This window comes from Oncorhynchus keta, chromosome 14 (genome assembly GCF_023373465.1).
Source record: "Oncorhynchus keta strain PuntledgeMale-10-30-2019 chromosome 14, Oket_V2, whole genome shotgun sequence".
Taxonomy (NCBI): domain Eukaryota; kingdom Metazoa; phylum Chordata; class Actinopteri; order Salmoniformes; family Salmonidae; genus Oncorhynchus; species Oncorhynchus keta.
The window spans coordinates 59,303,311-59,321,046 of NC_068434.1; the positions used below are offsets into that span (position 1 = coordinate 59,303,311).

At 40.7% G+C, this 17,736-nt stretch overlaps 1 protein-coding gene across 1 annotated transcript; it reads right to left on the reverse strand.

Moving 5' to 3' along the window:
- Positions 1–4,473: 4,473 nt before the first annotated feature.
- Positions 4,474–17,512, reverse strand: LOC118393727 (adhesion G-protein coupled receptor G5-like). Its single transcript, XM_035786751.2, has 14 exons — positions 17,050–17,512; positions 10,701–10,795; positions 10,128–10,574; positions 9,921–9,972; positions 9,428–9,542; positions 9,095–9,217; positions 8,801–8,929; positions 8,132–8,174; positions 7,533–7,639; positions 7,292–7,407; positions 6,737–6,996; positions 6,507–6,606; positions 6,106–6,386; positions 4,474–5,673 (listed from the first exon to the last, which is right to left on the reverse strand). The coding sequence occupies exons 2-14, from the start codon at positions 10,765–10,767 to the stop codon at positions 5,555–5,557; spliced, it is 1,959 nt and encodes a 652-aa protein (XP_035642644.1). The 5' UTR covers positions 10,768–10,795; positions 17,050–17,512; the 3' UTR covers positions 4,474–5,554.
- Between the last annotated feature and the right edge of the window lie 224 nt (positions 17,513–17,736).

The window sequence follows — 17,736 nt, forward strand, 5'->3', positions numbered from 1 at the left end:
AACACGAGGGAACACAAGTATACATAGATTACAAACAATAGACAATTGAGCTAGGGGGTACAATATCACATTACAATTACACAAGGACCTTAAGGGACATGCATATTCTTACAATTCTAACAGATTTTTTGTTAGAGCATTTGACCGTCTTAAAATACAGTTCAATTTCTTTTTGTAGGGTACGAAAATGTGGTTTTCTGTTTGTAAATGTACATTTGTGTATATGAAATTTGGCCAAAAGAATAATGAAATTAATTACATAAAAATGATTCTGCTTATTTCTATTCTATGTAAAGAATCCAAACAGTACATCTCTCCACAATAGTGTAAAATCTTCATAAATGTGTTCAATTATAAACCTACTGATGTCTTGCCACAGTTTTCTTACATGCATACAATGCCAAAAAAGATGCTCAACTGTTTCTGGGTGGTCATTACAAAAGGAGCAATTTGAGTTGATGTTTTCCTTAAACTTCTTCATATAGTGGTTGGCAGGATAATATTTATGAATAATTTCAAAGGAAACTTCCTTAATTTTGTTAACAAGTAGGTATGTGTGTGGCAACATCCAAACTTTTTTCCAACAGATATTATCAATAAATCCATTCCAATAAGGCATGACATAAGGTATAGATAGATACAACATCCTGCTGAAACAAGGATCGTGTCGCTCGCTCTGTTGTTGAATTGACCAAAAGAGAAACAAATCTTTCCTACTGATGAGCCAACAGGGTCAATAGAAGGTAGGCTCTGAGGGTTAGGTCTTGACATGTTCCTGAATAACATAGCAACACCTGAGGGAATGGCATCTAAAACAATTGCAAAATCTTTAGGTGTTACAGGGACCTTGTAAAGTGTTAAGAATTCTTTATAACTGAGTAAAAGACCCTCTGCATTTACCAGTTGGCTCACCAATAGGATATTATTTCTGAACCAATATTCTAAAAACAGAGGTATTATTATACAATATATCCCGATTATTCCATATATAATATCTGTATGGAGAAAAATTAAGTTTATAAATTAAGGACCATGACAAGAGAACCTGCCGATGAAAAGCAGAAAGTTTCACTGGACGTTGTCCTCGCTCTTGCAAGCTAGCATCTTCGACTACTCACGTCACTTGACTTGTGGTAGAATGTTCCATTTTCGTCGCGGGAATTTGCAGAGTTACTCCTTTCTTTTCTCTTTGTAGCGAAGACCAATCTGACACCATGTTATGTTTGTTCCTTATATAATGACAAACTGGGGCGTAGGTTTAACTACTTTTAATGAACATATACTTCAGCTAGAAAACGTCATGTTTAGCCATGCAAGGCATTCCTTAACCATCCGCATAGCCTGCTGGGTAACTAGTCTAAATGTTTTTAACTCATAACAACACGTTTAGTCCTACCTCATGCCAACAACCTGAAAGGATGGGACACCACCACTTAACCCACCCCGTAACTCTTCTGATGTCAAGTCTCACACACCCAAATACCTCTCTGCAGCTGCCAACACAATCTCAATTTTGTACAATGTACATTCTATTCCTGCAGTACAGTTGATAACCATTTCTATAAATGCAAAATATCCAATCTTACTGAAACATGGGCCAACAAGTGATATATCTCTCTGTACTGGTCTAGTACTCACACCACTCCTCTCAGGATCACTCCCCCTTGACCCATCTTCCTCTACTTTTTTCACTGCTTCAGCATATGACAACTTCTGCACTACTCTAACCCTGGAAACCTCAACTTGCCTCTCTTACACGGGACATTTCTGATTCCCAGCCCCATGGGCACCCCTACAATTAACACATACCACTACTTTCCCCAATGCTACACATTCCTTTGTTTGTCTCATGCCCTTCTGCACACGTCTCACACCTAGGAACCTCCCTCCTGCCACATGCCCATAAGCTTGACACCTGTAACAAAGTAATGTATTCGGCACAAACGCTCATACAGAATAAATTATATTCTAACATCACTTTGTTGGGGAAAGACTCAACATCAAAACTCAAAAGAACAAACAATGACTCTTCTGTTTCACCACTCACGCCACCCTGTCTGCGATGTACCACACGACGAGCATCACAAACACTGGGAATCTTCCCCTCCAGTTAGTCAACTTTTACATTTACTGCTACCCCAGTAATCATTACTTTATATGGTGCCCTTTTTTTGAGAGCAAAACAATTCACATTTCTTGCGCCCATTCGTTTTAGCCAATCTCCTGAGCTGAGTTTGAATACTCATAATAACCCTACTATTTGTGATGTAAATTGAGTATGTAGTGTATATAATCATTAAAAACCTCCACGGGATCTGTGTCCCTAAACCGGGACAGTTGTTGCTAACGTGCACTAATGTGACTAGAATGACATTGTATACAACAGCCAACTTTCCGGGACACAAACATGTCTTATATGGGCAGAAAGCTTAAATTCACATTAATCTAACTGCAGTGTCCAAATAACAGTTATTACAGTGAAAAAATACCATGCTATTGTTTGAGGAGAGTGCACAACAACTTTTATCACTGCAACTGGTTTGATACTTTCACCTCAGAAGATAAATAATGTACTTACATTCAGTAGTCTTGCTCTGATTTGTCATCCTGAGGGTCCCAGAGATAAAATGTAGCATAGTTTTGTTTGACAAAATCAATGTTTATGTTCAAATGTAGGACCTGGTGTCTACAGTTTGACCCAACTGCTGTCTCTGGCTCCACAGCCAACCCGTCCCCGGGCCATCTAGATGTGTGAAAGTTGGTGAATAAACTAATGATTCATCATGTATGACATTCCTAGAGTGTAAATTACATTTTTTTGTATGTTCTCTATAGGTATGAACCTGAATGTATCAATTGACCAATTTGGCACATTTTGAGCAAGCTCCTGGCAGACTTAATACAAAATATTGTGCAGTAATGTAATTCTTCACTGGATCGGTCTGAGACTTTACACACGCACTGCGGCCATTGTTAAAATGTTATGATCCTTTTAGTATGTAGTATACAGTATGTTAGTATAGTTATTCGAAAACCGCTCTGGTCTGGAGAACAGGGAAGTGGTAAAGCCTAAAATACGCAAAGGCAGATAAAATACCGACATTACTGTAATGAGCTACCTGGGAGTGGATATGGCTGAGACATGAATATGTTTCAGCCATTGTGTAGACATTCACTTTTACAATTATTTTTATAAGTCTGTGTCTTCAGCCAGGTGAGGAAGTTTGGGAAATGGCACGCTATAATCACAATGGACGTGGTCATCTCTGGGCTCATCATACACATAATCGATTTGAATCTATCTGACTCGGATCATAATTGTGTCAATATGATGAGTTTATGACTGGCCTTGATGACTCCGACGCAAAGGAAGTGATGTGTCTCTTTATTCTCGTTTCCATTTACTTTCAGATGTGGTTAGGGTGTTACGCTATTTACAATGGGTAAGTTGAAATATTTGTGGGTAAGAAAAGCGGACGGTGTCTTATTTAACACTATGTTTTACTCACACCCACCTTTGTGCATTAAAAGCACAGGGATATAGTGTGGACACAATCGGTTTGCTGTATCGAAGTCTGGTAGCAGTAAATTCTAATGTAGGCTAAATATAGTCAATCCTCTACTTAGGAATGGACATCTCATTGACAGCCTAAATTAAGCATAAGTATCAGTTTGATGGCTTACTTCCTCATTCACCCTCAGAATGAGGGAGAATGAGTGCATTTACCCTGCCCCCTGTCACTCTGAAGTAACCCAGTGTGTGGCCACGTAAAAACCCTGTTGTGCAAGTTTCCACACTGTCACTGTAATCATCCTGCAATTAAGCAATCATGATACACTCAGTGTTTTCCCTTTGAAGCTCTGCAATTTATTGTAAACCAAAACTACAGCATCAACATACACTGAGTGTACAAATGTTAGGAACCCCTTCCTAATATTGAGTTGCACCCTCTTTTGCCCTCACAACAGCCTCAATTTGTCAGGTGTGGACTACAAGGTGTCAAAAGTGTTCCAGAGGAATCCTGGCCTGTGTCGACTCCAATGCTTCGCTTCCCACAGTTGTGTCAAGTTGGCTGGATGTTCTTTGGGTGGTGGACCATTATTGATACACACAGGAAAGTGTTGAGCGTGAAAAACCCAGCAGCGTAGCATTACTCGACACACTCAAACCAGTGCGCCTGGCACCTACTACCGTACTCTGTTCAAAGCCACTTCAATCGTTTGTCTTGCCCATTCACAATCCATGTCTCAATGCTTAAAAATGATTCTTTTAACGTGTCTCCCCTGCTACATCTGCACTGATTGAAGTGGATTTAACAGGTGACATCAATAAGGGATCATAGCTTTCACCTGGATTCAACTGGTCAGTCTGTCATTGTAGTTGTATACAGTGCAGATATTTTACTTATGGATTATATAGACATCAATTATTACATATTTTTGTAGTTACACATTCAAACTAAGGTCCTGGTGTTCTTTTCTTGTACAGTAAACTTTTATTGAAGCAATACACATTTACATTCATACAAATATACAAATACAATACGTTTTCAAAAGTTGCAAAATATATACACACAATGATGTGAGCGACACAACCAGTCATGTTTTCCAAAAAAATAAATATCTGTACGAGTGAAAAAATAAAGTGCAAAAAACAGTCCAGTAACTATGATCTGAATGTACAGTGTGTCGGTCACAGAATAGAGCAAGTTGCCAACTTCAACCAAATGTCATAGGCCATCATCTGAAAGACACTCAGCAGACATCCTACAGAGCGACACTTCTATGAGTCCCTTTCTGAGTAAAGTAGATGGGGAAAAATCACTGAAACAGTACATCGTTTTAGAGACGTTGGAAATTACAAATCACCTACCGATTATCCACAATCTTAATTGGAATGTCTCCCATACAGCACATTTCAGTTTCATCTAACTTCCGCATGACTGATGTATGGGCTGCCATTCTCTTTAAAACGATGTATGAAAGTTTGTTACATATGGGATTTGACAACATGATGAATGGGTAAACGATGAGGCTCAAAAGTTTGAAATGACTGATATCTATTAAATAATAAACGTACACAGAATAAAACAACCATTTTAAGGGTCGCCCGGGACTTAAAAGCTGGAATCCATAGCGATGAAACTGCAACATCCGTTTGCAATATTACAACAAAGACGTTACTTCAAACAACGAACACCCGTTTTCTTTTTGGCCTCTGACATCATCGCACATGCGATAGATCAGCAGAGTACTATATTATTATTTTACCACGATGCAGGATGCATCTCTGCCCCATTAAAAAAATGTTTTTTAACAAATGCGCCTGGGGCGACCAGGGGCGCTGTTTCACCTTATGCAGATTTTAGCTTTAAGCTTTCATTTTGACAGTAGTTTTTTACAGTCACACCGATATGTGTATGGAAATGGCTTGTGCAGTACAATATTCTGAATCTCAACCCCAGAGTTGGAATGTTCTGAGTGACAGTGTTTGGTACATTGCTCCTCCTTTTACCCTACAAAAATATGGTATCCCATGTACCCCAGCTCAGCTCTACTCCTGTAGCATGTGTTGCCTGGTGGAAGATGCTGTGCTACTGCTGCCATCCAAACTAGACCCCGATTGTTTCCGCATCCGATCAAGAATGTAGAATCGAAGCATCAGGAAGAAACCTATGGGACAGACCACAGAATGTTTCAGATTAGTTCTGTGATGGGCCAATAACACCTTACAGAAGCAAGAGTCTATGCTCCAGAATTATATTCCAGATTATGATATCAAAACAGCCTATAACCAACATCATTCTAAGCTATTTGTAACAGCTAAACCCGTATTGAATGTCACTTATTTCAACAGTTGCGAAACAAATGACATGGAAACAAATCCATATAGGTGACTTAAAATGGTCACACCATAAAGTACAGCTTTATGGTGAACTTCTAGCAGACTGGTTGCAGGGAGGTTTTCTCCTGATACGCTGCTGAAACAGAACACTTTTACAGGGCATTGTTTCAAAGCAACACAATGGACGGTTGGCTCTGACAGCCTCCTTTGGTCATGTGACCATATGAACCTTTTGTTAGACTCAACAGAGGTGGACCTACCCTGTAGGGAGTTGAGGATGCAGAAAAGGAAGAGGATGAACTCAGAGAGCTGTCCGAAGTCCAGGAATTCCAGGCCCCATGAGGTCCCAAATAGGCAGCTGAGACCCCAGATACTGATGAACGCCACCTTGTTCTTCCTCCACTCGTCTCGGTTCTGGATCTTTCTCTGGACCAGGAAGAGCATGATCAGACCAGAGAGGACCACTACAGCCAAGAAGGTCAGGTTGATGAAGTAATGGGCTAGTAGGCCCACAGAGTCTGGAGAGACATCCATCCAGCACCTAGAAGACCATGGTGAAAAAGTATGAATCACTGGGCTGACTTACTCACCACCTCAGTCAAATGTCCAAACTTGAACTACTGTTCATCTTTCAGGTGCAGTAGATCCAAAGTGCACTCACATCAAGTAGGAGTTGTCGACATCATCACTGGACACAACCTCTATCACACCGTAGACTTTTCCAATGGCAAGCAGTACAATGACCGGAACAGCTGGGACACCTGGACAGAGGATGAAAATGATGGTACAGTAACAGTCAACGGCTTAAAGTTGTACTCTTGTCAATTGTATTCATCTACCAACAATGAGCAGTGGAATATAAACCAATTTCTTGCGTATGTTTCCACTCACCAAAGCCAACCAGGTGCCAGACGTAAGTACTGGGGGAGGGGCTGAACACTACATAGACCAACCAAAAGGTGTGTAACCCTTCAATAGACATCCAGGAGAAGGAACTGAGCAGAGCATAGTGGAGAGCCGCCCCAAAAACACAGCATGCCTTGTTCCCTCCCACGTTGGCCACAATCCCTGTCAGGAAGAAGAGGAAGCTAAGAAGGAACAGTGCCATGGCCAGACCTCGATGGACCGCAGTGGACGGGTTCATCTCTCTCCTGCCACAGTGCAAAAAGAGGAGAGAAAGTTAGGGAGAGGAAGGGAGGGGGAGGGAGGGTTGGAGGGGGGGATGGAGGGAGAGAAATAAATAGACAAAGAGAGAGTGGGTAACTGTTATGAAACGAATAGCACTCATATCTTGTTTTTTTTTAAGACATTTAGGAATTTCCCATGATCTCTGAGATATTTGCACAACATGATTAGGAAGTATTGTCACATGTTGAGGCCTGGTAGGAGATATTATGGGTAGGACGGGCTGCAGGGAGACAGATCCTTGCGCGTGAGGAGAAGTACCTCTGTTTGTTAAGGAAGATCATGAGGACAACACAGCTCAACGTAGAAGCGGCACAGCCCATTGATGTAATGACCGTTAGAGCCTTCAGATGGCGCACTGGTCGTGGTTCCAATTGCTGAGGTGAGTAGAAGACAAAACCAATTTTAGGCCTACTATTACAAATCTACTTGAGATTAGTTGTTATTGATTTATTCAAATGATTGCCCATGGAAATATTCCATGATAGAGGTTATAGCTCACCACTAGGATGGCGAAGTATGTGAGATGATTACAGCGGCATTCTGTGTCCTCTGCACCTTTCTGTATGGTCTCACAACCTTCCTTTTTCCATGTGACCTCTGTTGGATCTGCAACAATTAAACCAATACCAATAGCCTTAGCAAGACCTGGAAATGCTAACCCTGCATAATTAAGAATTAAGGCCCGAGGTGGTGGGGTATATAGGCAATCTACCACAGTTTAGGGCACGACGCAACGAGAAGTGCCTGGATACAGTCCTTAGCCATGCTATATTGACCATACACCACAACCCCCAGAGGTACATTATTGCTATTATAAACTGGTTACCAACATAATTAGAACAGTAAACAAGTAATTTCGCATCATACCTGTGGTATATTGCCTGATATACCACGGCTTTCAGCCAATCAGCATCCAGGAGTCAAACTACCTGGTTTATAATTTCTCATTTACCACGGCTTTCAGCCAATCAGCATTCAGGGCTCGAAAGACCTGGTTTCTAATAATTAATAAACATCCTCTATATTCAATACAAGAAATAATAATACAAACAAGTACGCTATTATTGCAACAAAGATTAAACATGTTTCTTTACAAACCTTTCTTTGTGTCCCAAGAAACACATTTTCTTGAGTGACTTGTCTGAAAAGGAAAAGTCACAAAAGGGAGGTGAGGCAAGTAGGGACTAACATATTTAATGTCACCACTAGATGGTGACCTGGATACTGAACAACAACACATACCAAATACTGTATATCTGTCTGGCATGCAAGATGAGCTGCAATCATATTTTACAAGTGTTACTGTTGACCGACTCACATACTGAACAGAAAGGATCAAGTGTACAATGACCTGAATAAAAATTTTTCAATTGAACTGATGCACCAGTATCATTCAAAATATCTAAAAGTGATAACACTAAGGGCCATGCTGAGATAAAGTCCAGAAACACTACAACCATACAACAGAAAGTTAACTTTACTCTAACTGTACAACTGTTTAAGAACACAAATCTACTGTACTCAGAGGCAACACCCCTGTGATGTACAGTATTGAATAAAAAGCTACTTGCTACAGTACAATTGCTAGAGTGACTCATTCTGAGATGAGACTTTTTTTTCTACAAATCTTCCACTTTTGTTTCCTTTCGCTTCTGAAAGGGGTTTGTGCTCGGAGAGTTTGAGGCAGTAAAATACATCAAGGGGGAAAAAAACGGCGGCACTTCAAGTATAAGACACACACACGCAGTCAGGCACGCACACACTTACTGGTATGACAGAATGATGGAAACCAATCCTGATTGGCTCTGTAAGGTTGGTGATGATCTCGTTCTCCACGGTGATTCCCACCACATCTTCTAGAATCCTGACGACATTGTGGTTTGCCTTAGAACGCCACTGTGAACACACAACAACCAGAATCACAACTACACTTCATAGTCTATGGACAACGATTAAACCCAGTCTCAGACTACGACTGTTTTGGTGCTTTCGTGAAAACTGTCATGTACAGCTTACATAGACTAGGGTAGCAGCCAAGTGGAAAACCCCTTTGGCTCTTACCTGGAAAAAGGTACTGTTTTTGAAGTAGGTGCAGACAACCTTGACCTTTTTCTTTTCTGGAGGTTTCAGACAAGAAGGCAGGTGAACTGATGGAATCATTTGAGGAGGAACTCCTCGAGGTGCCTGCACAATACCAACACAAGTTATTTATACAAATCGTATAACGTGTGTGTGTGTGTGTGTGTGTGTGTGTGTGTGTGTGTGTGTGTGTGTGTGTGTGTGTGTGTGTGTGTGTGTGTGTGTGTGTGTGTGTGTGTGTGTGTGTGTGTGTGTGTGTGTGTGTGTGTGTGTGTGTGTGTGTGTGTGTGTGTGTGTGTGTGTGTGTGGTCTTACAGGCAGAGTGATGTTGTAGCCCTGAAAGCCTTCCTTCATCTCCACCACAGTGCTCATGGCACAGGGCAGCACCACGTTCCCCAGCACCTTGGACCTCATCACTGTCTCCTCTATCCTACAGACCAATACAGACACAGTATTTTTGTAACCCAATCTATCTCATACAGGTTGTTTCTATGCATTACATATAGACATTACTTTTGGGCATGTGATGGTGATATAGAAACTGCTGTACAATAGATGGAAGTTTTGTGTACAAACCAGACCCCACCCATTATTCACACTGAGCTCAATTTTTTTGGTTTGTGGCCTAAGCTCTGCGGCTCACTCATAATAGATTGCGTCATACTTCACTACCGCCCTAAACATGTTTACAACAACATCTTGTCATGCTGGTTAGTCAACTCAAGAGGATATGCATAGCCATAGAGGATAAAGGAGTTGGAGAGATGACATGGAGGGGTGTAATTCAAAACAAAGAGGTACAACTTACATGTTCACTTTATCACCAGATCCCTGACTCGCCTCATCACAAAACTCGTTTTCTGAAAGGCAAAGAATCCATTCAGAAGCAGTCTAGTATTTATATTGTCAAGACTGTATAACACACCCAAAATGTAGTTAGATTAACAATAACTTATTAAAGTGGATTTCCTCATCAGACAATGTAACTGACAAGATAACTCAACGGCTTGCTTACTGCAGTTGATCATTCCGCCAAAAAACCCATAGGCTGGGTGTATTTGGTAACTTATGATATCATCCTGTTGTGTCGCGTTGAGTATCCCGTACATCGAAATCCCGTATTTTTGGCCTTGGGACAGGTCAGTGCAGCAGTTCCCCTGTAGACCAGACGACCAGCACAGAGTGTGGTTCTTTCCATTCACCTCTACCCAGAGGTGGTCCAGAAGTGGCTCCCAGTACATACAGAAGGGTCTCTCTCTTGCCTCTGGGCTCGGGCCCAGCTCGATGACAGAAGAGTTCTGACATTGGGCCGTTATCTGACCATGGATGGTCAGGGAGCTCTCATTGGCTGAGATGGTGATGTTGCCACAGCCCCTTTTAAAATCGTGAGCCAGAGTTAATTTCCCGTTGCCATGGCGCCAGGTTCCACACATTTTGAAGTTCCTGTCGTTTTCCCCTGATCCTGTTTGGACAGTTTCTGAGAATTATTTATGTTTTACTTTTGGAATTTTAAAGAAACAGAATCCCTCTCAATTTATGCAGTGTTTTGCTTTATTTGTAGACCATTGCAAATAAAATGTTCTCTTACCTGATGCAAAAAGGGTAAAGAGAAAGATCATCCACAGGGTCCCTCCAAACCCCTGGTTGGGCCCCATTGTTACTGTATGGTTTCACCTTTGACCTCTATAAAATGGCAAGAAGAACAACACAGTTGTAAAACATGAGTACAACTCAACTTTAATTAGTGTTCCAGACACTTCTCTCCGTGAAAAGCAGGATAGATCTGTCCAAGGGTGACTGCAGTCACTCTTTCAAACACATATCTGTACCATTCCTTCCAGGGGCAATTATCTCATTATTTATCCTGTATTCTCGAAACAACACATCTCCTAGACATCATTCCTCTTCTTAGATACACTTATTCTTATTTTTTTAATATAATGAACTATTTCCTTATCAATAAAAACATTTGTTCACTCCTAAAAAATACATTCGGTGTCCTTTCTTGAGTTCTTATCAATGAGAACACTGTTTTACTTCCATCAGTCCCGTAGACACCATTCAGTGTGTCTTGTTTTCACTGTCTTCGATGACAAGTGTGTGTTCTGAGGGCTCACAGATGCAGACTTACCAATGAACGCAATGCCAATTCACTGTATTCACACTAATTCCCTGTCTGAGAACGAAATTAACATGAACTATTCTGCAGAAGACGTGTACAACCCATGTGGCTGCAGCCATGGTGATCGACGCATCTTCCCACAGACACACGCCACAGTCTTTCCTTTCAATTCCAACTGAGCTGTAGTGGCAGACATGTGACCTACCTGTGTACAATTTTAAGTGTTAGTGAAGCTTCTTTTAAAAAAGGGTTTGAAAAGGGTTCTTCAGCTGTCCCTAAAGGATAAGTCTTTTTGGTTCCAGGTAGAACCCTTTTGGGTTCCATGTATAAAAGGTTCTACATGGAATCCAGAAGAGTTCTACCTGCAACCAAAAAGGGTTCTTCAAAGGGTTCTCCTATGGGGACAGCCAAAGAACCCTTTAAGGTTCTAGAGAGCACCCTTTTTTTCTAAGAGTGTATAGAAATATCCCACTGGAAGAAATTAAGCTACACTAAAGCTACCCTGAAGAAAATGATAGTTTACTTATTTAAAGTTACTTGGGAAAAGTAGTTCACTACATCCAAACTACTTTGTGAAAAATTATTATATGTAAATCTGAAATGTCATAGACTACAAATTGCAAGAACAGATCACTTGGGTAAAATGTAACAGAATGTTTAATTTGGCCTAATAAACACATGTTTTATTTAAGAATTATGCAGGTCTGATGGTGAAACATAAAGGAAATTCTTGCCTACTTCACCCATATTTTATTTTATGCTAAAAAAGTAGTGTGGATTTCCAGTCGGTAACGACACATGGAAGCTAGTTAAGGGTGGATTCCGCTACATTGGTAGATCTATCTCTTTTCAACATCAGATTAGAACTTTTCTGTTCACACTAGCCTCATATGTGGTTACTGCTTCCTGTGTGAGTGCAGCTATTAGCATACCGTAGATACCATAGTGTATAGACAAACAAAATAAGGAAAACCAATTCAAACTAAACAGGAGCTTCTCATCTAAACCATATTGTGCATAGTGTTGGACACTTGACTAATGCAATGATATTATTCACAAATATTTGTGTGGATATTTTTAAAGCCTTTACTTTACAAATTTGCTAACAGAAAAAAATGCTGTCTACTGATATTAATAATATATGCCATTTAGCAGACGCTTTTATCCAAAGCGACTTACAGTCATGTGTGCATACATTCTACGTATGGGTGGTCCCGGGAATCGAACCCACTACCCTGGCGTTACAAGCGCCATGCTCTACCAACTGAGCTAAGGTAATTCTTGCAGGGACATTATCTTTATGCTGTATGACTCAGAGAGGGGTATGTGGTGTAGATGTCTCCCACAGGACCTCAGTGTGGAAGACATCTCTTGAAGACAGATTTGAATCTAGATCTGTCTAGAGATATGTCTAAATATACAAAAGTATATTTCCTGGGACTAGTTTGCGTCGTCAAAGCAGTGTAGTGTAAAGAGGACTAAGATTGAGGGGACTGGACGGAATTTTGGCTAGCTAACGTTAACAATGCTAGCTATTTTTGATCAACTTTGCTAGCTGTACAACATACATCAGAAACCTGTCACCCGCAAATGCTACACACCAACAAGCACTGAGCTAAATGTTGACACAGAAAGGTTTCCTACGGATGTTCTCATGGACGCCAAAATGTATTTCTTATGTCATGAGCGTGAGCACCAACACGAGTGAGACATCAATCAATCCCACAATTGGCCTCCTGTAAAAACAGCATCATATGATGATATCATACGAGAGATGTCACAAACAGAACAGTGAATGACGTGTTCTATATGTCTTGATTGTGGTCTCTGTATTTCCCCTATGTGGTGAGAGAGTCGTAACAAAAGTGTATTTTTAATAAGGCGTATCTTCCCCGACTTCCCCGTTTCAGGTGTTGAGGAACTTCTCCATTTCAACACACTTTTTTCCTCTGAGTGGAGTTTATAACCAAGTCTTTACCTATCTTGCCTCCCTACACAATATTTGTCCTATGCTCAGAACATATCTCACACATAATCTAACACAATGCGGTCCGGTCACACAAGTCTGCAATACTACTCTTCTCCATTTCCAACCACTCGTTCTTCCTCTCTGAGCGTGGCCCTCTTGGCAAACAGATCATACTACAGTTTTGTACTTTACAAGTAGTGCATTGTGTAATTCCAGTTAGGAATTTGTTGGACTATACTTATAAGAAATGCACAGTCTCCCCCCACCGCATAATCAGACTTCAGATAATCAACAAGTGCACACAAGGTGCTCAGTTCTCGTCTGTTTGAGAAGGGCGAACCCGACCTCCACCCAGTCTCTGCTCCCACCCCCTCTCCATTGTTCAAGCCGAGGGCTTCAACGCAGTGAAAGAATGTCCCTTTTCACTTCTCAACTTTGTGTGTGCGTGTTTGTGTGTGCGTGTTGACACAGTTCATACAGTCATAAATGCTCAAGGCCAAAGCATGTTGTATAGTAGCTAGCCACATATTGTATAGCTGTTGTATAGTAGCTAGCCACACATTGGTGACAAGAATTAGACATACCATCGTGTAAGAAACTCACATTTCCATTTTGATCATTCTGATGAGACGGGTAAATTCGCACACGCAATTTTTCACACTTCCCCACTCTTTTCACCCGTTACTTTCAAAGATGCTGCATTGGTGTGACACTGTGGCTTCAATTGAAACTTGCCCTATCCAATGAACTCTGGTTCAACATTTCTTTCAGCTGCAGTATTTTGATGTCTTCAACATCAGTGATTCACCCTGTCTGTCACTGAATGCATCTGTATACCACTTCAGAGTAGTATAGCTTGGAGTGGCAAAGCAGTCAAAGCAAGTGAGAGTCAGACAGACATGCAACAAGCTTTACTCCACCACCTTTTGTCTGAGAAGAGAAAACATAGCATAAGACTAGTCCGGATCGAGGGAAAGAGCGGAGTGAAGAGAGAGTAACGGAGTAAAGAGAGATCCTTTATGAAAACCTGCTCCAGAGAGCTCAGGACCTCAGACTGGGGTGAAGGTTCACCTTCCAACTGGACAATAACCCTAAGCACACAGCCAAGACAACACAGGAGTCTCTGAATGTCTTTGAGCGGCCTAGCCAGAGTCCGGACTTGAACCCAATCGAACATCTCTGGAGAGTCCTGATTATAGCTGTGCAGCGACGCTCCCCATCCAACCTGGCAGAGCTTGAGAGGATCTGCAGAGAAGAATGGGTGAAACCCCACAGATAAAGGTGTGCCGAGCTTCTAGCGTCATACCCAAGAATACTCTAGGCTGTAATCGCTGCCAAAGGTGCTTCAACAAAGTACTGAGTAAGCGGTCTGAATACTTATGTAAATATAATATTTCCTGTTTTTATTTTTAATACATTTGCAAAAATGTATAAAAACCTGTTTTTGCTTTGTCATTTTGGGGTATTATTTTTTCATATTTTCTAAATTGTTTACTATTTTCTACATTGTAGAACAATAGTGAAGACATCATAAGCTTCATAAGGTAGTCACCTGAAATTCATTTCAATTAACAGGTGTGCCTTGTTAAAAGTAAATTTGTGGAATTTCTTTCCTTTTTAATGCGTTTGAGCCAATTGTGACAAGGAAGGGGTGGTACACAGAAGATAGCCCTATTTGGTAAAATACCAAGTCCATATTATGGCATGAACAGCTCAAATAACCAAAGAGAAATGACAATCCATCATTACTTTAAGACATGAATCAAGACATAAGACATGATACATGAGTCAATCCGGAAAATGTCAAGAACTTTGAAAGTTTCTTCAAGCGCAGTCGCAAAAACCATTAAGCACTATGATGAAACTGGCGGCTTGAGGACCGCCACATGAAAGGAAGACACAGAGTTACCTCTGCTGCAAAGGATAAGTTAATTATAGTTAACTGCACCTCAGATTGCAGCCCAAATAAATGCTTCACAGAGTTCGAGCAACATCAACTGTTCAGAGGAGACTGCGTGAATCAGGCCTTCATGGTCAAATTGCTGCAAAGAAACCACTATTAAAGGACAGCAACAAGAAGAAGAGACTTGCTTTGGCCAAGAAACAAGAGCAATGTACATTAGACCGGTCCAAATGTGAGATTTTTGGTTTCAACCACTGTGTCTTTGTGAGACACAGAGTAGGTGAATGGATAATCTCCACATGTGTAGTTCCCACCGTGAAGCATGGAGGAGGAGGTATGATGGTGCTTTGCTGGTGACACTGTCTGTGATTTATATAGAATTCAAGCCACACTTAAACAGCATGGGTACCATAGCATTCTGCAGCGATACACCATCCCATCTGGTTTGTGCTTCGTGGGACTATCACTTGTTTTTCTACAGGACAATGACCCAACACCTCCAGGCTTTGTAATGGCTATTTGACCAAGAAGAAGAGTGATGGTGTGCTGCATCAGATGACCTGGCCTCCACAAGCAACCAACCTCAACCCAATTGAGATGGTTTGGGATGAGTTGGACTGGAGAGGGAAGGAAAAGCAGGCAACAAGTGCTCAGTATATGTGGTAACTCCTTCAAGACTGTTGGAAACGTATTCCAGGTGAAGCTGGTTGAGAGAATTGCAAGAGTGTGTAAAGCTGTCATCAAGGCAAAAGGTGGCTACCTTGAAGAATCTAAAATATATTTTGATTCGTTTAACACTTTTTTGTTTACTACATGATTCCACATGTGTTATTTCATAGTTTTGATGTCTTCACAATTATTCTACAATGTAGAAAATAGTAAATTAAAGAAAAACCCTTGAATGAGTAGGTGTGTTCAAACCTTTGACTGGTAATGTATATTAAGGGGAAAGGGGGCGACCTAGTCAGTTGTACAACTGAATGCCTTCAACTGAAATGTGTCTTCCCGCATTTAACCCAACCCCTCTGAATAAGAGAGGTGCGTATTAACCAATTTTAGAAAATAAGGCTGTAACGTAACAAAATGTGGAAAAAGTCGAAGGGTCTGTATACTTTCCGAATTAACTATATATATTTTCCCTGATGTTTCTTATATCTCTCAGATATAGGAGAGACACTTCAGAACAAACTTCCTTTAGATTTTTTTTGGGGGGGGTTATCTGTTGTTCCATGTAGTGAATCTGTTACTCAATGCATTTGTATGGGCTAATGGCAGTAAGGCCAAATTGAATTTCTCATCAAATCATTTTTAACATGTTTTTTTTTATACTTAAAATTCTAATTCAAATAGCTAAATGATCCTTGGTATGACCTTCTTAAAACAATTCCATATAGCTTATTCTTAACTGTATTATTTTGCCAACCTGTCAAGGAAGTGGGCAAACATTAAACTGCACCAAAACCATCATCCAAGCATTGTTGAAAATACTAGCAGCACCTCATCCTTTGATTCTGCATTTCATAATAGTAATAAGTAATACCATTACAATTACGCCTACTAAAAAGTAAGAACAGATACAATTCGGAAGAAATTTAGCCAAAATCAACTGTCACATACTTCAGAGCAATTTATTTTTGTCTACTGTATCGGTCAATCTGACAAAGAAATTAATGTGTTAACCTTGACTTGATAACTATCAACAACACAAATGTAAGAACTGGTTTGTAACGGGTTGTAGCCTAATTTAGCACAATGTGAAGCAGGCCAAATCTGAGGTTCACTATTAGACCTTTAAAACATAGAAACACCTGCCTCTGCTTTGTCAATACATCCATTGTCTCCACACCGAATGTATTAACCGGTAGGCTACACACACGTTATGGTGAAATTAGGAAAGAAATAGAATATCACAGATTAGTGCAGTAAAAAAAAGTTATTTTTACCTTTACACAGTCGGGAACTCGTCTGCTAAAAGTGTTGGTTATGGTTTTCCGTCGATGTCTAAAGATGTTTGTCTCCCTATGAACGGTGCTCTTCACAAATGCCCACGCGGACTATAGGCTTCGCTATACGATAGTGACAGAAACAGAAACGGTCTGTGTGAAGTGGAAGGCGAAAAGAAACCGGATTCTTCCCAGAAACTCAGACAGCCACAGCAGCGTGTGAAAAGGAGCTCAGACATACATGACTGGAAGTTTATCTTTCAAAGACTCGGCTATTTTTAAATGTAATTTTGGCAACTACCAGACACTTCAGCACATCAGACACTGCACCGGCACCCGGGCTACACAGTACAGCCACATAGAAAAGGTTCCAGTGTTGTTTGAGCTGCCTAACCCTGTATATAACCCTTAGAGAATAGCTGTCAGCACTGACAAGGTGTGAGCGCCAGACTGCCTGTGGGTGTTTGGTAAGAGGAGGGGCAACTGTTGTGAGTTTTTTCTCTAGAAGAAGAATAGAAAATAGGCTATTCACTATACAATCTATTTTAGGCTATAACGTGTTCCTAGCTCTGGCTTTCTGTACGTTTTCTTAGAGAACTTCATTATCTAGATGTAAAATGTACTTATTTCTTTTGTTATGCTCTCTTATTTCCCCAAGGTTATCAGCAGTATGCTAGCCAACTGTGA